At 38.2% G+C, this 26,925-nt stretch overlaps 1 protein-coding gene across 2 annotated transcripts in view; it reads left to right on the forward strand.

The window, feature by feature from the left end:
• Nucleotides 1-26,925, forward strand: part of MAP3K15 (mitogen-activated protein kinase kinase kinase 15) — an 81,249-nt gene that overhangs the window by 12,734 nt on the left and 41,590 nt on the right. For both annotated transcript variants that reach the window (XM_064707148.1, XM_064707206.1), the window contains exons 2-4: nt 12,048-12,187; nt 15,514-15,537; nt 24,966-25,159. In XM_064707148.1, the coding sequence (XP_064563218.1) occupies nt 12,048-12,187; nt 15,514-15,537; nt 24,966-25,159 (358 nt within the window). The remainder of the gene's footprint in view (nt 1-12,047; nt 12,188-15,513; nt 15,538-24,965; nt 25,160-26,925) is intronic.

Genomic DNA, 26,925 nt, shown 5'->3' on the forward strand with positions numbered 1-26,925 from the left:
TGAGCAACCTCTGGAATCTTCATTTGTCTACATCTGTGAACAGAAAACTAAGGAGACAAATGTGGCTTATTCAAGTACTCTTTGAGAAGTTTAAAATGCTGCTTCTTTACTATTCATTTGTGTATAAAAGTTGAATGAAAAATGGAAATACCTGTCTTTTTGAGGTATGAATCAGGCATGCTGATTGTTCTGTAGATGCTTAGCTATTTTGCAGGTGGGAGACTGCAGATGCTGAATCAGAGACTATTCAAGTTCTAAGTCCTACCAAGGTACAGTAGGATTATAGAAGTGAATTGCTTAGGTAAAATATTAGAAATTTTCTTGTCTCTGAAGGCATTTGGTTTGTTACCAAGTACATTTAAAATGAGGGATCTGTTTTTCAAAATCACAGTTTATGTTTCAGTGGGGTATTTTTTTTTCCTTCAAAAACTCAGAATCTTAATAACTGCATGGTCAACAAGCCCCTCTGAAATCCCAGTTTATATGACTGGGCTAGCATCACACAGCAGCTGTGGGGTAGGAAGAAGCAGGTATGGAATTCAGTTTCACAGGCAAGCATTCAGCTGCTTAAGCCATGATAATGCCCTTTTTCTTCCTGCAATGCTGCCAGCCTCTGTCACGGTGTCATTGCTTCAGTCCGCCGCCAGTGAGGCTGATGGGAACTGCTCTGTTCCCCACGAGCCCCGCAGTCACTGGTGTGCCCTGAGCTGTTCTCATGGGGTAATCCCAGCAGGAGCTAAACACCGCTCACTGTCACTTCCTCACCAGCAGGCTTGGAGAGAGAACTGGAAGAGTGAAAGTGAAACAGCTCGTGGGTTGAGAAAAGGACAGTTTCATATAAGGCAAAAGTTGTTTGTGTTGTGTTATTGGCAACAAGGCCAGCTCAGGTTGGGTCACTCCTGCACTTGCCCTGCTTCTTGTAAGGCTTCTCCTCCAGTGGTGCCTGCTATAAGCAGATTTTATGACATGTAACTCATGGTTGCAGCCATGTAAAGGTGTAGCTGTTAAAATCTGCACCCCTGCTCCCTTTGGATCAGACCATAGGGTTTAAAATGGCAATGAAAAAAAAGAAAAAGAAAATTTACTCTATCTCACCCAAAACCAGCACAGCTGTGTTTAAAAAAAAATTATTAGAATGTTAAGATTCTTCAGTCTATTTTAACTATAGTTAGGTAGCCAGCATCTCTGTCTATCTGTCTATCTATCTATGATAGAGTAGTTCACAGTATATATAAAGGAAGGACTGTTTATCCTGAAACTTGTAGTGATTAATAGTTTTTGCTTTTTACACTGTACATGGTCAAGTGATTGATGTCAACCTGAAATAGCAAACTGCTTTGTCTTTCTTCCCCATTTTACTTGTGCTGGGAGCATGTTTACGAGGTTTAAATAACAGTAATTTTAAAATGTAAATACTTTGTTCTGGCATTCATCAAATATGATTATAATTCAGTAGGGATGATTCTAAAAGATGTGTACCATCTCAACCTAGAATCCTTTTCACTATTTACAGAACTGGATTTTTAAGTTACAGATGCAAATGCCTTTTGTTACACAATATGTGAAAAGTGAGTTGTCCTGAAATTAAGTTTTTAGCTGTTATTTCTTTCAATTGTTAGTTTAACAGTTTCTTCAAGTACTTTACCAGGACAATAGTGTGAAGCACTGATCAGCTACAGTGACAGAGCTTCTGTCTGCTACTTGTGCTAGCACGGACTTAGCCAGAAATTGCCAAGTTAGATAGGTTGATGGATAAGGAGAGAAGAGGACAATGAGAGAGACTTAGTGGATCATGTGAAGGAGGTAGGACTTGCAGGTTCATCTGCCTGAGCCACAAAACCACTGAAAGGGCTAAGATGCAAGCAATGAGATCTCTCTCAGTTCCTAACCTGGGATCTTGAACAGTGTAGATTTACAAGAAATGGTATAAATATCAGTCTTTTGTGCATGTCACAACTTCTATAATGCATTTTTTACCAATGTGTAGATCTTGGCAGCATCCACCTGATATGATTGTGGTTGGTGACTAAAGATCTGTGACTGTGGTCCCAGAGTAGGTAAATTTTTACAATCCTTCCTCAAGGAAGGGAGATTGTGTAAAGGGGTCTGTGCTGTGAGTTTCCAGAGACAGTGTGTGTGGACATTATCTTTTTGACTTTGACCTCTCACACTGCTGTGAGTTAACTCCCTCAGACTTGAGGTTTTGTTGTTCCTGGGACCTCACAAGATATGGTATAAAAGGAAAAAAAAAATAAAAATAGAAGCTTAAGTCTATTACTAGCTTTTATATTAATGACTTTGTCTTGCAGGGAAACGTAATGCTTATATTTGGCTTGAAGGTATTTTTGCAAAAACTTAATTAATTTGTAAACTTCATCCATAGGTGGGAAGGTTATAGTCAATGCTTCAATGTAATTAAACAGGTTATATGAGTAAGAGAAAGGACCCTGGGCTGAGATAGTACATGCACAAACACCTCTTAAAGATGTGAGTCATCCCCACAGTTGTATAACAGTGAGTGCCAAAACAAACAACATTGTAAACTGGGACTCACAAATGAGCTCCCAATTTATGGAAAACTCAAGCAAGAGATAGGTGTTTGAGAGATCCCTGGAAATCTTAGGTGAGGATTTGAATTGTGACAGTCCTTCCTCTCTCACAGGTAGAGAGAATGTGAGTAAAGTACTGATGAGAAAGATCTGTAGTCCTTCTTCAGTGGCCATTTGTTGGTTAACTGATGGGAACACATCTAGGGAAGCATCTGCTGAGATTATATATTTCTTAGTCTGGAGTGCCTTAGTGGTTGATAAAATCCTCAAAGCAGAACTGTGAGGCTCTGTGGAATGGGCACTGAGCACCTTCAGTGTGGGTGTCTGCAGTTGCCTGGATTCCCCTCGTGGGCAGTGGAGAGAAACTGGCACTTCTGGGCTGAAGTTCATCTCCTGAAGTTCTCACAGATCAGAGGAATGGGGCTGGAAAAGTGCTTTTGCTCTCTCTGTGCTGACAATGGAGGCAGTGACAACAGACTCACCTGAGACCAAACCTCTCCCTTGTGACTCTGAGCAGCTCACTGCCCAGAACTTTGCTTTGGAGTGAGCAGCACTTCATGGGGCTGAGAGGAGTTACTTCCAAACAGCTTCACCCATCTGACAAATTTCTGATTTGGTGCTTGAAAACTGCTTAATTTGGCATGAGAGGATGTTTAACAGTGGCCAGAAAAATAAGTTTTCCAATGCAGTCTCAAAATGACTTGAGTTGGTTTTGATTAAATCTCTTAAAAGAAAAAAGGAAGAAACAAAACCCAACAACCTGAAGCAAAGACTGGCAAAGTTAAAAAGGATTGAAAGCAAAGCTTTGTCATGGAAAATATTAAGCAATTTCTAAGCCTAGGCATATACTGTTTACAGTGAATTATATATTTCCTAACTTCTGCAATTCAACATTTAAAGAAGAGTTCTTTGAGGATTAGGTCTTTGTTTCCTTCTTTCCCTAAACTGCCAACTGTAAAAAAAATAAAAAAGAAAGACCAAAAAAGTCACAAATTATGCTGTCTTCTGAGAGAGGTTATTATCAGGTGTTTCCAATCATACAATATTTTTCTTCTTCATACTTGTGCAAAGCATTAAAAACACATTCTGAGCTTGGATGCCTCTGTATTACATTAACTGCATTCATTAACTGCATTACTTTTCCTCCCGTGCCAGTTCTTGTGGGTGCTGGTTGTATTCTGATTTGGCAGTCTGAAAGATTCTCCCTGAAGATCTGTTAAAGAAATAATAAGCATAGGCATTCTATTGGCACAATTTTTGCTTTTCTAGATCAGTAGAATTGCCCTGTTCTTTTAATACAGTGTCTTGCCCTGTTTGAAACTTGGTTTTGCTGTGAATTTAATAGTATTTAAGAAGTATCGAAAATGTTAAAGCTTTTGCTGTCAAAGAGTTTTGGAAGAGTCCTTGTTTCCATTTAACAGAATAGTTCCTAAAATGCAATTTCAGGGTAAAATTTTGAAAAGCTTTAGATAATGTACCTAATGAATAAGAAAACCCCAAATCATAAAAATAAATGAGAACTCAGGCTACAGATCAATTCCTAGAACTGGCAGTGTTGCTCACCTGCTGTACTTTGTTCTGTTCCTCTCAACTAAAGTGTCGTCTCTTGGGTGATGTAATTTTTGGAACAGACGTTTAGCTATTAAGCAATATGTATTAATTATAAATATGGCACAAATACTTTGTTGTGTTTTAGAAAAATGAGTTGTTTTAGATACTAGTTTCCCTGAGTTGCAATAAATGCCACTGAAGCATGAAAAATATGTTCTAATTCTATTTTTAGTGTGTGTTCCGTGTACCAGAGGACAGATGAAAGATGCAGTATCTGTAAAGTAACACCACAGCACTAACATGATTTCTGGCTGCAATGTCCAGGTCTGAATGTAACCCTATTGTGGAGCTGTTTGTATGAAAGGGGGGTTTTGTACAGAATTACAAAAGCCGGAGATGAGCGTTGGCCCCTCAGTCTTAGCTGTTCTGTTGTTTTGCATGGTTGTCTGATTTTCACAGTATCATCTGAGGGCTGATTTTGCTGGATAAGAATTGCCAGTGAATGTTATAATGTACATATATTGCTAAGATAGCCTAAGACTAAAATTTTCAAAGGTTGCCAAAGCTAGAATTTGAAATCAAAAGGACAAAAGACTACAGGTGAGAACTGATCTCAAGAACAAGAAGTTTCTCTCTAGTTACGATTCCACTAAATATTTAAAATTAACACAGGTTTTGTATTCTTTATCTACATTAAAATGCTGTCAGGCTCTGTGTACATGATGCTGTGCTGGTTGAATCCATGACTAGTTTCACTCCATGTGCTACACGTGCCTCTATTTTTGATGCACTGGATTATTCTGTTTTCTGCTTCTTTGCACTTCACATTTCACCACCTGCAGCGTGGCTGTCCGAAAAGTGCTCCTTCCTGTGCCATTTCAGGCCGCTGGGGGTTCTCCCAGCGCTTTCACTGGAAGCTGTATGAGGCACTCCTGTTATTCGCACAGGAAAAAAATAGTGTTCCAGCTTTCTTACCTCCACTTTCAGACTGTAATCAGACTGTAAGTGGTACAATTTTTCTTGGTAAATTTTAACCATTCTGGTGGTTTAAAACCTGCATTATTTCAGCTTTTTATGCTGGGAGCTGAGAGGATTGAGTTCGAGTGTTCCAAACTTTTCATGTGCACAGGAAGGAGGAGCTGCCTTGCTGGGCCACATGAAAGGACTTTGTAGCACCACCCCGATGCTATGGTTAGAAACACATTCGGTTGTCAGCTGTTCCTCCTCCTCCTCTTCCTCCTCCTTTACACGGATCTGTCTGCTTTCCACACAAAGCCCAGCTGGCCCACTTTGCTTACCACAGCTGTTCCCAGAATTGTCTCTGGAGGTGGGACTTTGCCAGTGTTGATGTGTTGTGTGTTAGTTGGAGCAAAGCAATCATTTGAATTGCTACAGTTAGTAAAGCTTCTGGGCAGTGAAAAGGCTCATCTGAAAAATTTAAAGATTTTTTTGTTTCCTAGTAATAGCAGAGCTCAGGATTTGCCTGGTCCTTTCAGGAAAGTTATTTAACAGCAAACTTTCCTTAGTCAAGAAGGCTGCTGCTGCTCATCTAATACATAGTTCATATTCAGCATTCTTCATTCACATTTACTGGGCAGAGCAGTTTCACAGGGAAGGATGTGAAACTGGTTTCCAGGGCAAGATTTGACACATCAAAAAGAGGAAGTGCAAAAGAGAGGTATGACTTTCCCCTCTGTGTTTGTGGTTCTAAGACTGCTGGCTTTTATAATTGTTAGGTTGCCTTCCATATTGCTTGGTGTGAGGAGAAGTGACACATTTTAGGGTGTGCTGGCCTTTCTCTTTAGTAAATCACTTTATAACATGAAGCCTGTTGCAGATGTAATGCCACAATTAAGTAAAATGCAAATGACAATCTCAGTCTGAGAACAAAAATTAGAGGTGTTGGTCTATTTTTTAAAAACAGCACAAGTCTGAAATTACCACTTTCCAACACTTCTTGTGTTTTTGTGAGCAAACAGACAAACCATGGAAAAGCACCTTTCAGAATTTTTGCCGCTTGATGCCCAGGTTTTCAGAATTCCCAAAACACTTGACAAATCCATTAAAGCTGTGAAAAGTAAGATATAACTATAAGACATAAATTTAGATTTTGCTGGAACTGGAATTCTCTGTGTTATCTTCTCAAGATAACAATAAATTTAAAACAGTGAATTAAAAATTATTTGGCCAGTATTTAAGTTTTCTTTTCTCCAATTTGTGGTTGGTGTCATTAATAAAACCTGATAATGTCACTTTTTTTTCAGTGCTTACTATATGTGAACAGAAAGAAATTTTTTTCCCACACTAGTATGAGGATTCATACCTAATTTAATTCTTATTTTTCCTGTCTTTTGAAGCACTTCCTTTTGCCTGTGAACTAAACACCCTTTTAAAGGAAGTGCTCTCTGTGCATCAAAAGGTTTCAGACATGCACTGTGCATGCTTGTGTTTCCTGTTCTGAGGTAGCAGTAGGCTGGAATTTGCAGTCAGGGCTCCAGCCACTCCAGGACTCCTTTGCAAAAGTTGCAGCTTATAAAACAATATTCTTTTTAAAGATGCTTTCTAAGCAATTTCTGAACTAATGCAGTTAATTTTAATTTTAGTATTAGTGCTGCACAGAGTGCAGCACTTGGTTTTAATCTACAAGCTAAGTGTAGCCTGAAATATATGAAGTTGTTTTTAAAATGCTATTTAATGTGATTATAACATATACAAATCTGTATTGCTGGACAAATCATTACTGATTCTTTGGTTTTTATTTTTATTTTTATTACCAATTCTAGCCCTGTAGCAAACCAGTGATGTTAGCAAAGTTCATGCTATGGTATTGCAAACTTGAAAAAGTGGAATTGAAATACCAGAAGTTCCTAAATTTAAAAAAAGAACTTTGTCTCCTGAGTCTTTCAGCTTCTAAGGCAATATCTAGGTTTAATTTGGTGCTGTATATTTTAATTGGAGCAATATTTTTTCTGAGGAAAGTAAGCAGATTTTTGCAGGATACCATGATTATAAAGCAGTAGGATTTAAATGAAATTTGATTTATTATGAGAGCCATAATATCATCACAAATGTTGACAGTATTTTTACAGTAATATTGGCTTGTGCCTAGGATCTAATGGAAGGCACTCACAGTTTGCTGGTATAACAAACTGTGTTGAAAAATCACCTCAACAGTTCTGTTAGTAGTTGCTACCAATGTGCTTTATTACCTTGAGCTTCTCAGTTTCTGGGAGCATGGGGTGTATTAAAGTTAAGAGTGGTGTGCCTTTTGTTTTAGCTGAAGGGGAAGCTGCAAAGGGTTCCTGGTTTTCAGATACACCAAGTTTTACCATAATTATTTCCCTATGAAGACTTTGATATTGTCTCCTTTAAAGAGCTGTGCAGAAATCAAAATCAATGTATTATGGATTTTAATTTCTTTTTCTTTGGGTGTATTTCTGTTCTTCTGAAGATTTTGACAGTTTTCTGCACTGGTTTTCAAGAAATTACATATTTTTTAACTTATTGATTAAGATGCAAGTAGCCAATCAACAGAAGCAATACTAATGTAAAGGTTCATAATTTGCAGGGTGCTAGTGAATAGCAAAGGGCTGAGTTGTGCATTTCCCTCCAATAAGATTTCTATTATCACATTAAGTTTAGGGGTGTATTTGAAATCTGTTATGTTTAGAAAGGTTCCAAATGCTGAAAAATAATGAATCCAAAATAATGGAGTAAGGTTCTTGCTCTGCATGGAGGTCAGTCTTAGATTAGAAGTTGAAAGCAGTGCAGACTTTTTCTTCTTAGGCCTCCTAGATTCTATTTAACTATCAGCATATTGCAGGCTATTTCTTAATTTTCTTCTGTTTATTACTTTTTAACTTACAGATCCCAAAATCTGATGCCAAAATTGTCCTTTTGCTAACAATTCCATAAATCATAAAAAAGCCATGTGAAGACTTATTATTTAGATCATTAATTGTATGATGGCTTCAGGTGGATTTCCAAATAGAGAAATAAGTCCCCTGGTCTTAATCTGTTTAATAATGTTTTCCATGTTGAAATATTTATTAGTTTGATAGTCTCCTATTTTACCACAGTTAATGATCTCTAATCTTTATTTCAGTTTTCACAGTTATTTGTCTCTGCTCTGGTAGACTCACTGATGTTAAAATATGTAAACTGTAGTATAAGAAATGAATTATGTGCCATCTGCTGCAACAATGCAGAGACTGTATAAGCAATACTTCTGAATTACCTTAATGCTCTACAAATACACACATACCATTATAATTTTACAGTGGAAACAAAAGCCTAGACAAATGAACTGCAATCACATAATACATTGAGATCAGTTTTTGGGTTCATGACAAAAATTGACTACTTTCAGGATGAAAATAGTCTCATGGGCAACTACTAGAGGATAAAATGAGTTGAAATTATATGCTATGCTTAAGAAGAAATGAAGGAGAACACATTTTTATGGGTATGCTCTTTTGAACATGAGTTGCTAATGCAGAAAAGCCATAAGTTTAAATATTCTATTCCAGAATAATTTGAAATTGGTCATATGCAACGTTAAGCACACCCCTATGCCTCTGCTTCATCTGGTGGATGCATTGTACAGATTTTCATTTGGAAGCCTTCGGTCCTTCTAGAGAGGCTGTACCTTCCCATGCTCTCTTTCCTTCTGAGCATAGGAAACTCTCTCCATTGGTGGTTTAGACCTGTGTGAAATATTTCATTATCACATAACATTTCTCATGTGTGATAAGATTTGATAAAAATTGCCATTAGCTTTTGCTTCACCCCTGTCTGAAATGGAGGTTGAACCTAAATTAGTCAAGGGAAGTCCAGAAGTACATTTGGCTGACCAGGCGCTTTTGTTATGGAGAATGGGAGTTGAGAATGAACTCTGATTGACTTATGTTTCTATTCATAAATCAAAATTTGAAAAGCGCATACTAGTGTTGAAGTTATTTCTTTTAATGTGTCTCTGGAAGTTTAAGGAAATTCTTATCTCTCTTATCAGCCATTCTAAATGCACAGTTGAAGTTCAGGGCCCCATGTCTTGTTTTTAAAGAGCTGTAAATGAAGAAATTTGGTGTAAATCATGAGAAAAATGCAAGATAACTGAAACAGAAGTATTTTTGGTGTTGCATACTAGTTTTGTTCATTACATGACTCACAAAACTGCCTTACTCCAACAGGGGATATGTACCCCTGAGAACAGTAGTTCTGGGGAGTGTGCTTAGACCCAGCCATAGGTGACACTGAGCTCTGCGCTCTCAGCACCCCATGCACTGGGTGCATCCCAGGCATCCACTGCTTTTATAAGTGTTTACTGTGAGTCATTTTCTCCACCCAAATTTGCATTAATTTCATGGACCCTCTGTGCTCGTGCTGCATTTCACTGGCGCGTACGTAAAGCTGCTTTGCAAGTAGATCTTTTTCCTCCCTGCTCCAAGGCTGCTGCTGTTACTCCTGAAGGAGGACTTGGAGAGCTCCAAAGGATTGCAGCTTCTCATGTCTGCTCTAGCCCACAGCCAGGAGCACGTCAGATGCTCTGTCTGCTGTCATTGACTTCTGTGTCATTCCTTGGCTCCCATGCTCAAACTGAATCCACTCAGTTATCTTCCTGGAGCTTTTTCTTAACTTGCATGCTTATTTTTGTGATACATCTTCATCTCTGCTACTCTTCATTTTGATTTATTTTTATTTTATCTTATTCATGCCCATGTTTGTGAGGTGTGAATAAGCAAGGAAAACCTGTTCTCATAAATCTTTTTATCATGTGTGAATTAATATCTAAGGGATGAATAACTACCCTTTTAAATGGAGGTGCTTACTTCTGCTCTTATGTCCATGTCATGTATTTTTGATTCCACTTACATGACTATGGAGCAGCAATCAGCAGGAGACAAATTTGAGTTGTAGACCAGATGTGGCAATAAGCTGTGTATAGCCCTGTTTCAATGAACTCTGTTACAAATCATTGCTCACATTGTATTGTGAAATGCAATATCTGTACACTATAACATTGCATTATCTGAGTTCCCTTACCAGGATGATAATTTTGATTTCACAGTACTCTGCTTCCCCAGAAACACTCTTGCAAGCAATAAAAACCATCCAAGCTCCTAATTTTTTTTCTTTTTTTTTTTCTTTTTTTCAGTCCGCTTGTTAGTTTCTCTTAAATTTGTTCTATAGATAATTTATGTTTTTCAAAAGGATTTGGAAATATTGGAGTAATCTTGATTCTGTTGAGTTTGTGGAGCTGGGGTTTACTTTTCAGGCTCACTCAGTTTACATAACACTACAATGTGCAATACACACTGTAGGATTTTATTCATCCTGCAGACAGCTGGCTAAACATTGAAACTGGAAAGATCATCTGTAGATGGTACAGGATTTGAGTTTTATATGAATAAGGGAATTTTCTTATGCCATGATTTTGTGCTGGGGTTTTGTTTCTTTGGTGGGAGAGGGAGGTGCATTTGGATTTTTTTGTGTGTTTTGTTGGGGTTTGGGATATTTTGGGGTTTGGGGTTTTTTATGTTTGTTTGGTTTTGCTCCTGAACAGTGATGTTTTGGACTTAAAGCAGGTCTTCAGACTCAAAATGGTCCTTGTGCTCTAACAGGAGTCTCATAGTAATCCAAGGGACTGGCTGACTCTGTGTGGTGTGTCAGTTTAGGCTGATGGAATTGTACAGGAGCATATATTCATGGCAGGTTTTTCCAAGAAACTGCCTACTAAGTATGGAGTATTGATTCTTGTGATGTGTGACCTTGGTGCAGCCAGGGTTAACTGGCTGCTGCATTTGGATCTCAGCCATCAGACCTGCTTTTAGATTTCTTGTTTACTGGCAGCTCACCCTTCTGTCTTTCCCTGTATGTACCAAGCACTGTTTGTTACCCCTCCAGAGACACAGAATTTACTGCCCAGCTGCACTGAGTCTCTGGAATCTGTTTTGAACCTCAGACACCCCTGTGGTTTCAATGCTAAGGATCTGTTCTTATGAATACTTTGGATTTCAGTTCATCCATGTATCCCAAAGTGGTGAAAGCAGACAGACATATAGATACAGACCTCTAAAAAAATTTAAAGCAAAATTTTCTTAGGAATATATGGGATATAAGGATCAAGAAATAAAAACTCAGCATTAAGTGTCCTCTTCTCCAGTTACCCCTTCTTCCTGCATTGCTGTTTAGGTCTGTATGAGAACAAAATGGTGAACTCACAATCTTTTGTCTGTATCTCAGCTGTTCTGCATAGTATGGGGTATTTCCCATTAACTCTCTGCATAACTCTTCTTGCACAGGTGTAAATGTTCTTGCTTGTGTTTCTGACATTCATTTCTGATTGGAACACTAAAGAAGAGCAGTGGAAGTCTTGCTCTGGCTGCTTGTGATTGAATTCCCTCATTACTGTGCCCCCATCTTGAAAATCTTGCCTGTAGCTTTTAGAGTCAATTTTTAGAGTAATTTCTTTTTCTACTCTTTAGGATTTTCCCATTCTTCAAGCCTCAGCCTCTTAAAATAACTTGGTCTCACAGTTTTCCCTGGTTTTCTAATTTACATTATTATTTTTAGATATTCCATTCTGAATATTTGAAACTTCTCTCCTAAGGGTATTCATGCTGTCAGGCCTCAGGGAGCAAGTGCAATATTGCATTTTTTACCCAAGGCATTCCTGATGCTGTGATTTCAAAACCTTAAGCAAGATTGATAAACTCAGCCTCCCAGTTAATATAACACTGTGAAAATTTCATGAGTGGCTCTTTTATATGAAGGGTAAAATTTACTTCTCATAAGAAAATGACCCTTATTTGAAAATAATTGACTTTGTCTGTCCAGTGTGTATGTGTAATTTCAGGATTTATTTTAAATCCTGTGTAAGATTAAAATTGGTTTTAAGATTATTACTTTTTTAGCATTCTCTCTTCTTTTCCACTTCTCTCATTTCAGATGTTGCAGTTGTGGACATGAGTGATATTTCCAAGCAACCATCACTGTTCTACCACCTTGGCGTGCGTGAAAGCTTTGACATGGCCAATAATGTTATTCTTTACCATGACACTGATGCTGACACTGCTCAGTCTCTCAAAGTAAGGTTCTCACTTCACAATCTGCTTCATTATAGAAATATCTTTATACCTGATCCTACAGATGTTTGTGATTTTTTGAAACTTATATTTAATGTAATTCCTGATAGCTGCATAATTAAATCCTGCTAAGAAAAACCAACTATTTGTAAAAACAGTAATAATAGAATAAATAAATGCTTTTTTTGTAAGAAAAGATCCACAGTGTGGTACTGATTTTGCTTCAGGTAGTTGGACTTGGAATTGAGGGTACGGGGCTGATTTTTTTTCTTCCTTTCCTCTTAATTAGAGTACGTGTAAGAAAAAGTTATTGCCTGTATAATAATAACTTGAACAAGGGCTGTATTGTAGCCTGCTCCTATGTAAGCACTTCTGTCAGATGAGGTTTGTATTCCCTAGGTGCTGACTAGCTAAGACTACTAGAATCTCCTTTTTATTGCTGTTTGAATATAGGAAAAGACATCCTCACCAAATCTTTTTAGAGGGCTGTTGTTCATTTTTATAGTAGGATAATACATGCTATACATTTAAGTTCTGAAATTGCTGTTCTGGATGCAAGTCATATATTACGGATGTTTCTGCCTTTTTCAATGCAGGTTCTCTTTATTTTACATAATATTTAGACTTTTGTCCTCTATATCATCTGTTTCTGCTTTTTTTATCATCCATTTTCTTGCTACCTTCACTGAGACAAGCGTTGTTCATGCTTTGTTGTTTTTTCCTTATTTTGAGTTACTGCCCCTTGCTACTTTCCTTTTTTCCGCACCATTAGTGTCCAAAAATCCTTTTTGGAGTTCTCCAGCCTCTCTTGATTCTGTAAGAATTTTAAGTCTCTTTTTTCCCCAGAAAATCTCTGCTCTGTCACAGCTTCTCATTCTTCTTCTCTGCTCTCAATGTCTTTGATTTTGCTCTCATGTGTCTATAACCCATACTTCCTTTCTTCATGTGGTGGTCCACATACACATTCACATTCCATGTGGTCTGGGGTCCCAAGAACTCGGAGCTGGAGCCTGTCACACTCTTTGCTCTGTGAGATTATCCATATGGATACACACTAAGGTATTACTGGCATGTCCTCCTTTCCTCCAGCTAATCAGGGTGGGCAGGCATACAGCTTTTCATCCACTGCTGGTAATATACCTGACTGCCATGAAATACTTAATTTTTATTTTTCATTAACACATTTTTATCTTTCTTTATGCTGTCACTCAGATGTTCTGATCAACTTGGTTCTCCTGAGGATGTGCCCAAGGCTGGGAAGCACAGGCTAGTTGTTTTCTATTTGTTGCTGCCCAGTGAGGATATTGGTTTAATTTCTGCACTTCCTGCCATAGCACATACTCAAGCCCCTGCTCCGTAACTTGAGTGCTGGAGGATCTCCAGGATTGCATCCACCTGTGGTTGGATGTTCAGACTGATCCTTGCAAGTCTCTACTGTCAGTTCAAAGCCTTTTTTTCTAATAATGTAATGCTCAAGTCTAGGGACTGGGGAACACCAGAATGTAACTAGGTCACTTAAGGCTAGAAAAACTATTATCTGGCTTCACCTTTCTTCTTTTAGGAACTCTGTCAGTGGCACTGATATCTTACTTATCCCTCAGTTGCTTGCATAACTCCCTTGACCCGTAGCATATCTTAGAGGGATCATAAAACTTGATTTAAGTTCCTGGAACCAGCTAGGAGAGATCCTGTGTATCAAATGGTTTAAGCTGGACACTGAGACGGGATTCAGTGCTCCTCTTGCCATTTGTGTCTCTTCAGCAATCAAGCCCCAGTTCAGTGCTGGATAGCATTCAAATATGCTAATGCACCTTTCTAAGCAAGACTTCAGAAGGCAGGCAGGGACTGTTCATGGGGTATTTCAGCAAAGAACAGTTCATGACACATTTTGCATCATAGGTGCTGGGGGGTTTCAGAATAGTCCATTTCTCCCTATTGAGAAAGATTTAACTGCAGTAGATAAAGCTCTGTTGGAGATACTTGCTTAGCTAGATAGACATTAATTTCCAGATATGTAGTATTTCAATTGTCTAAGCCTTCCATCACTTTTGTTATGAAGTATTTTATTTTGGTTAAGGAGTTTAGGCTAATTAGGAATTTCATTTAGGTTTTAATACCTTTTTGACCCCGTGATGATGCTTCTTTATGCTGAAGTTTATGAGTAATTTGTTCAGGGTTTGTTCACTTCTGTTCAGAATTATATTACTTTACTTGGACCTAAGTTGCTGTGCTCCATCTTACAGAAGTGGTGCAGAGTCTGAGTATTACAAAGGCAGTATTGATGTTACTGCTGTTACTTCTGCTGAAGATCTGTGAAGTTCTGGCAACCTGACTTAATACAATTTATCTTAGGAGCCATCCTGAAATTGCCCCAAGAATTGTCTCTTCACTTTCACCAACGTTCTTTCAAAATAACCTAGTTCTGAAGATATAAAAGAATATGTAATCTTGTTTTCAAGAGAGTTGTATCTATAGAACTAAACCTCTTAAATGCCTCCTGATATTTTTGCCTGTTGAGGAAATGGGTGCATGGGCATGGGCTGTGCAGTGGTTGTCCAAGCAGATTTCAGGCTGTCAGATATGAAGTTGCTCAAGCAGAATCGTCTCAGGTTGTCAGAGCCCATTTAATTCAAGTATATTGAAAACTTTGATTAGAAACAAGTCCATGATTAATATTTGTAGCGTGGCTTACCTGGAGATCTCTTTAGTTTGATTAAGCAGTGTTCATTGAACATGAAGTCCATCACCTAAGAGAAGAGAAGGTTACTTACCAGCAACTAGATGTCTTTGAGGTCTATTTTACATGCCCATTAGTTTATAATTTCCTTCATTGTTTCAGTATCTGTCCTTAGGTTTTGAGGTGAGAAGAATTAGGCTGTAGAAGGAATGTGTTGATGTGTACCAATCTGTGTAACAAAGGGGCTTAGGTATGGGAAGGATACTCTTTCAGGGAGAAAAACCCTCCAGCTTTGAATGTTTCTGTCTCACAAATGCTCAGAGTGTGACTGGTGTGCCCAGTCCAAGAAACTCCAGTTACTGCTAAGTACAACTTTCTTTATTTTCTGAATACTTTTTAAAGTAAGTTTCTTCACTGAATTGTTATTTTTTTCCTAACCTGAGCTGCTGAGACTCTTCTTGATGTTGTTCTGTCCCTTTACTGAGAATTTACTGTGGCAGGTAATCTGGACTAAGCTGTGAAGAATGCATTTGTGTGTGTGTGAGTATACATATATATATATATATATGTATGTATAGCAGTGTTTTTTATTGAAAATAATAATTCCCAGTAAAAACAAATAAACATTTCTATTATATTTTTTCCCCCACAGGATATGGTATCTCAGAAAAACACAGTAAGTATTAAATCCACATTCATTTTTAAACATAAAATGAAGATCCTACATTTGAAGCAACGTTAATACCAAGGCTGCCAAGCATACATATTCTCTGTATGGTTAAAGGCAGTTGTTTTACCCATCTATAATTCAAACTTTTGGAAAACTTGCTGGCACTCCAAAGTAGCACTAGATTTTAAAGCTACTTTTCTTTATCAATTCTTTTCTAAGCTGTAGAAAAGTGTCAGTAGATATAAGTTTTATTTGTAGGTTGACAGATCCAAATATAAACTCAGAAATTCAGTCTCTTTTTCCCTCTACCACTATCACCCATTTGTGCAAATATAGATGTTTGTGATGCCTTAATGGGGTTTGCTGTTGTATCTCAAACAGCTTTGGCTTCTGTGTACCTGTCCTCTAACTTAAACATTCACAGATTTACTAAGAAATGCTTATGCCTTAGAAAAACTTATTTCCCAAAGTAAAAATATTCTTACACTTAATGGAAATAAAGCCAAACAAATAAGTTTGAAACAAGATAAAATGTCGGAGTTATTAAGACTTTTTGAAATATGCCACATTATCTTATATAGTTGTACATTTTGCCATAGTTCATACCATGTCAGTGTTTCATTAAATCCTCCACACTGTTATTTTGAGGACAACTAATTTTTCAAACCTCTTCCACTTCCATTTATCCTTTCTGTTTCCTCCCATTCACCATATACTTTTATTTTCTTCTAAACAGTATTGAGCAGGATTAAAATAATAAAGTGGTGTTAGAGTTTGATAGTAATTTTAAAGAGAACTAGAAGAAAAAAATGCATTAGTCACAGCAGTTTATTTTGAGCTGCTGTTATGACTTGGCCACAGTGCTCCACATAGGCTAAAGATAGATCAGGTTTAGCACATGCAAATGCAGGTCATCCTTCCTGGCTGTCTCAGGCATCTTTGAACCAGTTTGACCTGTGTGGTGGGAAGTGCATTTACTGCTCTCTGAAGGGGGACTCAGAATGTGGCAGATTTGCTTGTGAGTGCTACTATCCATCAAGTGGAGGATGACCAAAATTTCAGGACCATGAGTTCCTAAGCAAGAGGGAGAATTGTGAATGAGCTGTTTGGTGCTAATACCAGATGTGGAGTAAATGACAAAGGGGTGGGTGGCAAATTTAACCTAGTGCAATCAAACTAGCAGCCTACAGTCTTTTCTTGTGGCAGTCTTTCTCCAGAAAGGGAGGGTATTTCCCTTCACACTGAAGAGAAGACTGAATTACAGAATGTGCTGAGTTGGGAGGGCCTCACCAGGATCATTGAGTCCAACCCCTGGCCCTGCACAGGACATCCCTAAGTCACACCATGTGCTGAGAACATTGTCCAAACACTTCTTGAACTCTGTTAAGCTGTTACTGTGACCACTTCTCTGGGGTGTCTGTTCCAGTGCCCAGCCACCCTGTTGAACCTTTCCCTGATATCCAACCCAAAGCTTTCCTGACTCAGCTCCATGCCTTTGGTTCCAGAGACATGGTTTCTGTGGTGGGGTCTGGTACGGGACCTGTAAACGCCTTGTGGCTCGCAGAAGGAGCAGGGAGATATCCCCAAGCTGGGATCCTGATTCCTCCTTTTAAAAGGAGAGATTGTCTAACCCACTTTCTGCAAGTACTTCAATTATGAAAAAAATTGTGAGTAAAATACAGTGAGGTAAAAAATGGATGACTTTAAATACCAAGTATGGATTCTTCTTTCTATTATTTGAAGTTGTTAATACCTTTTATTATTAGATAAATGTGCTCCCATATTTCATTCTTTTATCAGTATTTTTTATTCAGAAATTAGAACAAACTCATGAGCAAGCTAAATAATTCACAGGATAAAACTATGTTTTTTTAAGTCGAAGTTGCCTTCAAATAGACAATTGCCTTCCCCTCCTTTCAAATCCAGTGAGTTGTGATGAGAGGTTTGCAGTTTACCACTGATCCAATGTGGAGCCACTGCTTCATTGCTCAATTAAATATTTTACAATTGTATGGCAATGTCTTGTTTGAAGTGAATTGCTAATCAGGGTTGCTGGGCTTGTTAAGTAGGTACATAATTGGCATGAATTTGTTATATCCAGTCAAATATATATTTTTATAACCATTTCAGTTTAATTGCTGAATATTAGATGCAATAATTAATTCCCCTATAGTAGAACTTTGTGTTTTCCTTTCCCTTGTCCTGAGTGAAAAATGTCGGTATGCCTCTGCTGTAATAGTGGAATGTGGAATAGCAGAGCTTAAATATCTTTTTATCAGGGGCTGGAGGCATGCTGGAAAGAGGAGAGAGATCTCCTAAGCCTTCCTGCAGCCCAGTGTAGCCACAGGAGTTTCATTGCAGGAGAAGTCCTCTCCATGTTTTACAGGCTCTGTGGCCATGCATCTGCAGGGTGTGTAAGGAAGGGGGAACAACTCAGATTGTTTCCAGCACACCTTTGTTCCAGCAGCAAGAGTGAAACTTTCTGGTCTGGCTGCTGTAGCTTAGAGCTTTCTCTGAGGTTTCCTGTTTTTCCTACAAATCTCATGTCATCTACAAAGGTGCAGAAAAATCTTAGCAGAGAGGAGGTGTGGAGCCATGCTGAAGTTGCAGAGAAGGTGAATGGCTGCTGTGTCATCAGGGCAATTTCCTTTCATGTGTATCACATGAAAGCCTTGAAGAGAATGAATATTTTCCTTGTAGAGAAAGCATTATTCTAATTCAGCATTGAGGAGGAGACAAGAGCAAGCAAACGACATGAAGATGAAAACAATGCAGAAAAAAAAAGTCAGCAGTTTAACTGAGAGTTGACCTGAGTATAGCTGATCTAACAGTGAAAATTATACAGCAGACAGCTGCAGTGGTGGGAGCCTGAGAGATTTAATAGTTTCCTGTCTGAAAAAGGAGTGTGAGTAGGAGAACTTCCTTCCTTCTTCCACCATCCAGGAATGCAATTTTCACAGACAAGAATGAAGAATGTGGTTCAGTTCTACTTGACTTCCCCAAACAAGCAGTTAAAATTCTGTATTGATAATTTATTGCATACTTGGATGTGAAAGGAAAGAATTATTATCTATGGGAGTTCAGTTCCCAAGGAATAATTGCCCTGGCATGAAATTCAAGATCAAGATTCTGTGTCCCATCAGTTGGATTTCCTTCTGTAGAGCTCCTCTGAGCTTTAAGGACATTTCTGTTAGTTTTAATAAAGATTGCTTCCTAGTTTCTGTCAAAATTCTTATCAATAAAATAAATGGCAAATATGCAGTCTTGCAGAGCAGGTGCCACTGTGGAATAATGGACTGAAGGACAGAAGAAAAAAAATTACTTATGGAAAATGCTTGTGCTTTGGAGTTTCTTTAGATGTCAGCTAAACATCAGTTCACTGGAGAAATGAAATTTCAAGGATTTTCCAAAGCAAAAAATGCTTTAAAAAAAAATCTTTCCCGAAACCAGTGTAATAGACAAAATCCATTCGGAAGACTTCTGTTTTGGTTCAAAAGTTTTTACCATCCATGACCTTTTTTTTTTTGAGGAAGGAAATTTCATCTGCTGCTATAGGATCTTAAGAAATTATGGATAAAAAAAGTTCAAGATCAGGTGAAGAAAAGAGTGAACAAGGGGCTTTAAAAAACTGCTGGAGTCAGGAAGCAAAATGTGCAATCCTTTGGGTGGTAGCTCTAGGATTGGTTGCACATAGTTTGGGATGCACATTTTGATCCATTCAATTTGTTTGAATGAGGCATTGAAAATACAAACTAGAACTTTCCACTATGGAAAAATTATTATACCAAGAGCAGAACATAAGGAGAAAGGCTAGTTATTTGTTCTTTAGTTTATAATATGCCTGAAGAAATTTTAATAACCCTGTTAATTGCATTCAGGGAAGGTGTTTAAAGGAAGGTAGGCTGACTATTAAACCAAAAGGTTTAGATCATTGTATACTTAGGCCTGGGGGCCTGGTGAAGTATTTTTAGATATTTAAATAGTTATTTTTCATGAAATCCTGTAGCAGCTCTTACATTAATCAGTGAATAATGTCTGGGCCATGGAGGAGTCATTAGCAAAAATTCTTCTTGATCCAAAGGGAACTAGATTGCAATTTATCCTTGCCACAAGGAATTTTTATGTTGAAAAATCTTTTTTTATTGTAATTGGCAGAAAGTTTCTTCAGAGGTTTCAGTAGCTGTTTAAATAAGACTGTATGTACTCTTTAAAGGCAATAAACATTTAAGAAAACTAAGTAGAAAGATTTTGGCACTTGGACTCATATTCTCCAGTTAAGTAGCCCTCATGGATTGTATTGAGAGCCAAGACTCTGAAATGTGATTACATTATATGAATTTAATTATCTAAAGAAGTATTATTGCAGAGTTGCTTTCAATTTGTTATTTTCTGATTATTTTTACAATGTATAAAAGTTTATATGATCCAGTCTTTTAATGATATATTTCTAAAAAGGCCTGAGGTAGCAGAAGTCTCAAAAGGGATTGTAAAAGGGCACAGAATGAAAGAGCCGGAACATCTTAAATTCAGTAATTTTTCTTTTTGAGTGGAAAATAGTACAAAGGCAATGGGTAACCAAACAAATGCTACTTTTAATGCTTTTAATAATGAAATATGCCACTGTTACTTTAGATAATGAAAATGAAGGCTTTTAAAATTTTTGTGTGAAAGTTAGTTTTTATGGAAATATTACCATCTCAAGCAATATGTCGTGGTTGGATTATAGTTCACTAATCAGATAATGAGTCTGACGGGTTCATAAAAATAAGACCTGAAAACATCTTAATAGTGACACAGGAGATGTATAGACATAAATCATATAAATAAGAGAAATCCAAAAGATAAGATAGGTAAGAGAAATTACAACTGTTTGAACTGTTTTCTTTGCCTTGTAAATATAGTCTTGCTGCAAATATCTATATTAATTTTCTGTTGTTTCTTTCTTTAATTATTTCTTTATTCATGTGTCATGTGTGTCTTTTTGTTTCTTATGGTGTTTTGTGGTGGTGTTTTCCTCTTTGTTGTTTTATTTCATTTTGGAGTAGGTTGCCAACCTCAAAGCTTTTCTTCGTGTTCAAGTACCTCCTGAATACCACAGTGGTAATCTAATAGGCAAAGTATGTATCCCTTTAAATCTGCTTTCTCTTGAATAGATATGCCATTCTTTCACTGTACTTCTAGACATGCAAACATAATAATAATAAGGATGATTTAAGAATAGTGCTTGGCAGGGTCTTTCCTTCGAGGTGATTGGAGTACTTGCTCCTTGCAAGCTATATCCCAGAAATTTTAAGTGTTTGTCTTGTGATAATCTCTCTTCCCAGTCTTTACATAAAATATAGTACATTTATTCAGCTTTAGAAGAGGAAGTATATTTTTGAAGTTTATAATATCTTAGTCACTGTAGTGGGTTGACCATGGCTGGATGCCAGGCACCCATTAGAGCCATTCTCTCACTCCCCCTCTGCAGCCAGACAGGAGAGAGAAAATAGAACAAAGTGTTCATGAGTTAAAGACTGGGAGAGGTCACCCATCAAATACAGTTATGGGCAAATCAGGCTTGAATTAGAGATATTAATTGAATTTATTAGTAATAAAATCAGAGCAGGATAATAAGAAGTAAAATAAAACTTTAAAAACACCTTACGCCCCCACTCTCCTTCCAAGCTCTACTTCCCATCCCAGCAATGCAGGGAGACAGGGAATGGGGTTATGGTCAGTTGATCACAGGTTGTTTCTCCCACTGCTCAGGGAGAGGAGTCATTTCCCTTCTGCAGTGAGGGGTCCCTCCCACAGGAGACTGTTCTCCATTAACTCCATCCCTCAAGCAAGTTCTCCACAAATTGCTGTAACATGGGTCATTCTTCCATGGGTGCAGTCCTTCAGGCACAGCCTGCTCCAGTGTGAGTCCCTCGTGGGGTCACAAGTCCTACCAGGATACCTGCTCCAGGCTGGACTCCTCTCTACAGGTCTGCAGGTCCCTGCCAGGAGCCCACACCAGCACAGGATTCAAATGGGGTCACATCCTTCTGCTCTGGTGTGGGGCTCGCCCATGGGCTGCAGGTGGATCTCTGCATCCCTGTGATCCTCCATGGGCTGCAGGGGCACAGCTCCTTCACCATGGGCTGCACCAGGGGCTGCAGGGAAATCTCAGCTCCAGGAGCTGGGCACCTCCTGCCCCTCCTTCTCCCCTGCCCTTGGTGTCTGCAGCGTTGTTCCTCCCATATGGCCTCACTCCACTCGTCTGTGACTGCAGCTACATCTGTGCAATAACTTTTTTCCTTCTTCTTAAATCTGTTATCACAGGGGAGTTACCATCATTTCTAGTTGGCCCAGCCTTGGCCAGCAGCATCTGTCTTGGAGTTGGCTGGCATTGGCTCTGCTGGACAGGGAGAAAGTCCCCAGCAGCTTCCCACAGAAACCACTCCTGTAGCCCCCAAGGCCCTCCTGCTACCCAAACCTGGCCATGCAAATCCAGTACATGCCCATGTGGCAGATGGATAGCAATGGGATGTCACAGAAAATACTAACACTTGAGACAACAGTGAGTTAAACTCCCTGAACACTCAGGAGTTTGTGATCTCTTGGAGTCAATGCAGTTTCTTTCCTGTTACTCTCTGTATTTTCCTTCTAACTGCTTAGTGAGGGGGAGTAAGCATACTTGGTTCTTGAGTGAGTGGCAAAATTAATAGCATGGCTCAAGTAAAATAATTGTGCTATTAGTTTGGCAGGCATAATTCCCTCCTTGAAAGTGCAGAGATTTGTACTCAACATTACTTTTTTGGGAGCTAACCTGCCTTTAATTCAAGTGTAGCATCTCTATCACAAAGTGACAATTGCACCAGAATAACTTGAACAGTACAGTCTAAAAAACCTGCTTATATTATGATCAAGAGTTTAACAGCATTAAAAAAATATTTGGAAAATATTTTCAGAAAAAAAACCACTCTACATTTGGCCTGGCTTGCCTGGAGCCTAAAAATGACTTCTGTGGGCCTCACACTTTCAGCCTCTCAGCAAAGACATGGCTTTCTGCATAATTCCTTTACCTATTTCACCTGAAGAACAGGTCCCTTTCTCAACTTATTTGCAATTATTTTCTGGGACTTTTTTTTTCATGTTGTTAAATTTGTGGCTTGTTTTGTGATTTTAAAATGTTGTGATTGAATACAAAGGTTTCAGTGATGGCATGCCTTATATGTTGGAAAATGAGCTGTTTGGAGTTTTGAGGGTTTTTTGAGTCTGCTTGGCTGTAATTTTTAACTTAAAATTTCCCAAAATCAGACAATTAAAATATCCTAGCTTCTAATCCTGAAATTAACCAACTTATCATATAGTCTTGATAAGCTATAAAGTTATAATTCTATTACAATTAAATATGTAATAGTTTATAGATTTTATATGTATGTGTATACGTATGCAGGTAGGGTTGCTACATACATTGCTTTACTTACACCTAAGCCATTTATTAATTATCTTTAAAAAGCAGTAGTTGGTGTATGATAAGGCAGTAATTTTCAAAATTATTAGCTTTTGGTATCAAGAGACCAGCATCCTGAACAGAAGGTCAGAAGAAGCCAGGCTGATGTTTTCAGCCATCTCTAATTCTTGTTAGCAGAAGTAGATGGACTGGTTTTTTACATAATAAAGGTAGGAAAGACTTTCCTAGGCCACACAGTCTATATGAAAGGGTTTTATAATCTATTATATGTAAATATTGTACAGAAGAAGCTGGAAGACAGGAGCATTTAATTGCATAGATTTCACTATGCAAAAGGAGACAAGAAATCTAAGTCAAAGAGATGATATGTTGGCTGGATAACAGTACAATGTTTGAGGATAAGATTAATACAGTATTTCCCATGTGTAAATAATTTTTTTCTGAAAATTTCATTGCTTTTTTATTAGATAACTGCAACTCTTTTCGTCTCAAGATACATTACCCTTTCAAATTGGATGGGCTTTTTCATTGCAGGAATTGCTAATTTGCTGTTCAAGATTTAAGAATAGACTTTATAGACAAGCAGCCTTTGTGTTGCAGTGAACTTACTGTTTATTTGAATAAACCTGAGACAAAACTGTGCTAGCATATTGGTGGCTTGGGTTGCAGTTTTTCTGGTTTTTGTTGGGAAGTAAAGATAAAAGTCCAACAGGTAATCATATTGTTACAACAGGGATAAATTAACTTAGGGTTTGTAAGGAAGGAACATGACTTGGTCTTTATCTGCTAGAAATAATTTAAAATTCAAAATCCTTGCTCAGATCATCAACAGGATGTACTGATACAGGTTTTTTATCTGTAATTTTAGTAACTGTATGCCCTACTTTTTTAACTTCCTGTGATCAATCTGTTTTTGCTGTCTAGTTTACTATTACATTCAAAAATGTGCCATCTTCATATTCATTCTTTTCATGATCTCAGCCTTCTCCCATTGTTCAAGGTGACTATAAATGGCTATGGCATTTCTACATGCTTGGAGTATGTAAAAAAGGACGGCTGTGATTTTGCTGTGCATGTTCAGTGCTGAGATATCTCCACCTCAGTGGTAGTTTATCCTGGCAGGTGAATCATGTTGACCTCTGCCTCAGTGCTCCCATCTAGTTACTCCCAAATACAAAGTTCACCTTCCTTTTAAACAGCAAAGAATTGTCATAGCTGGAAGAGGATACAGGTGCTTCTCCCAGCAGTTGAAACCTTCACAGTGGTCTGATTTCTGGGGTCTTGCTCAGGGACTGAAAACTTGAACTTGCTGGTTTTGGGCTCTGAAGGGCCATTTCTTGTGTCCTCAGCCACTTCAGCACCTTGTTTGTATTTACACATTGTATGTGGCATGTTTAGTTTTTCTAGAACTTCATGTTATGGATTTTACTTCTAGAATTTTAAGTCCTACGAAGTCTGTTACAAAACATTTCAAAGTTTTGGGGTTTGGCTGGTTAGGCTTTTGATGGTAGCATGCAGCAGATGCTTTGTAGGCTCCTCTGGATTAAACATCTCTATAAAGTCCTTCCAGTGTCTATATTTCTGTGTTTCTCTCATTGTGGGGAGCTCAGCATCAAATCTTTCCTAGCACAGGGTGAGCTTAGAGGATGCAAATACATCTCTGAAGCCAAAAATTTGGGAACAGAACATCAACCGGTAACTGTCAGACCCTACTAGGGTCTGTGCATTACATTAAAAGGAAAAATTGAACAGTTTTGTTCTATTGTCACTTTACAGACCTGGACCCTTATTCATCAGCTTTTTTAATATTTGTAACTTTTCCACCCATATTTCCTTGAATTTAATGCTTGCAAATCTTGTGTTAAACAGTGCACTAAAACTTTTTACACACCAGCACTCTCTAGCTGGTTTTCCTGTCAGCAGGAGATTCTGTGTTTACTCAATATATTTCCATTTCCATTTGTTTTCTAAACTCTTTCTGTTTTTATTTTAGGCTTCAAGTGGCAATTATTATTTTATTCCATACATTGTCACACCTTGTGCTGACTACTTTTGCTGTGAAAGTGATGCCCAACGAAGAGCCTCTGAGTACATGCAGCCCAGCTGGGACAATATCCTGGGGCCATTTTGTGTCCCACTGGTGGACAAGTTTCTCAGCCTTCTCAAGGATGTCCATGTTACATCATGGTAATGTTACAACACATACAGTTCCAGAACCTTTGATAGTCTCTTTTTGATATTATGAAAATAATATGAAAACAGAATTTCTAGTAGCATTGATTATCAATTTTTTTTCATTGCACTTAATGTAGTGTTAAAAGAAGCTGCCAGTTTTGCTGCTTTTTACATTACTGGCCTGCAGTTGTTGCAGTTAACTAACCATGTTGTGCTAAAATTTGATTTATAGTACTTTCCAGAAAGCAAAGGCAGTCCATGGGTAAGATAAAGTGCTTAAGTTTTACAGGAACTAAGCTCATAGATTCTTCATAGATTTCAAAGCCAGAAACTGCCCTTTTCTGTCATCAGGTAAAATATATACATGGTAGCAATGGGCATTCAGTTGTAATTCTCATTATTTGTTTTTGTTTATAAATATTAACCTTCTGGTACCACTTAATAAACATGATTCTGCTGAGCCATTTCTACAAGGGACTGTTGTAGTTTTGAGAATTGGGGCTGGAGAAGGAGGTCTTTCTTTCTCAGTTGCTCACTTTCTGCAACTATTCCTGTTTGGTATGTAGTTTTGGAAAACACTCACAGAGACTGAGTTTCTGGTTTTTAATCGTCCTAACATCTGTCTGAAGCATGAGGTAGCGCCAAAGGCCCTCAGATTTGTTTCCCCATTGCCATCCCACCCAAGTGAAAAGCTTGTCTAAAAAAAACTACTATTCTTTTGTGGCCCCATCCTTGCAATCCCATGGATGACCCTCCTGTGACATCCTATCCTGAAGGGGAAGGGAGCACCCAGGATTCCTAGATGCCATGGTTGAAAGGAATGACAAAAGTCAGACGGTCTGCAAAAGTTTGCAAAGTTTTATTAGTAAATTACACACTTGGCATGGAAATTGGTGTTTTAGTCCTTGACCTCCTGCTGTAGGGCACAGCAGAGGGTTTTGGATAAAGGGCATAGAGTGAAAAGGAAGAGAGAAAGAGAGAGATAAATTAAAGAGGGGCAGAGAAGAGGGAAGAAAGAGACATCACCCATCCTGGCTCCAGTGTCAATCCTGCTGGGGTTTTCATGATCCTGGGATGCAAATGCAAGGCAAGCACCCTGAAATTTTTGGGGAATTTTTCTTTTTTTCTAAGTAAGTTTTCCCCACACTGGAGATCAGTTTCTCACTGTGTATGCAAATTAGCTATGTGCAGTCTGTTCTTGTAGATCTTTCTGGAAATGGGTTTGAAGCCTTTGGGGGTTATTGGGTGGTCCTGATCCCACCTGGCACTCCACGCCCGCTCTCTGGGGCATTGTTTCTGTGCTTGTACAGAAATGTATGAAGCTGTGCTTGCCAGTAGAGCTTACTGTGACCTTGTTGCTTTGATTATAATGTGTATGAAACAGAGAACTTAATTTTCTTTGCTTATGCTAAACAAGGTTTAATACTTTGAAAGGTTTATTTGTAAACAAGAAGGGGCTTGTATGCACTGGAGTACCTGTCAGGTGGGACATGCTGAGTTCCAAACTAGAGAGTCCATGGCCTGCTCCAGGATAAATTTACCCCTAAGTAGCTGGTTGAGGCCATTCATACTTGTCATGCTGGCAATATATATATTATTTTTCAATTTACAAAATGCTGATGTTGGATTGTGCACTGATGTTAGTGTAAATAAGATGAACTTACTGGAGGCTTTTACAGAGATCCTGCCCACCTTATGTATTATGTTCATCAAAGAGATTGCAACTTTAAATCAACTTTTGTTGGCTTGTTTTTGCTTAGTATCTGTGTTGGAAAGTT

The sequence above is a fragment of the Zonotrichia leucophrys genome, chromosome 1 (assembly GCF_028769735.1).
Source record: "Zonotrichia leucophrys gambelii isolate GWCS_2022_RI chromosome 1, RI_Zleu_2.0, whole genome shotgun sequence".
Classification (NCBI taxonomy): Eukaryota; Metazoa; Chordata; class Aves; order Passeriformes; family Passerellidae; genus Zonotrichia; species Zonotrichia leucophrys.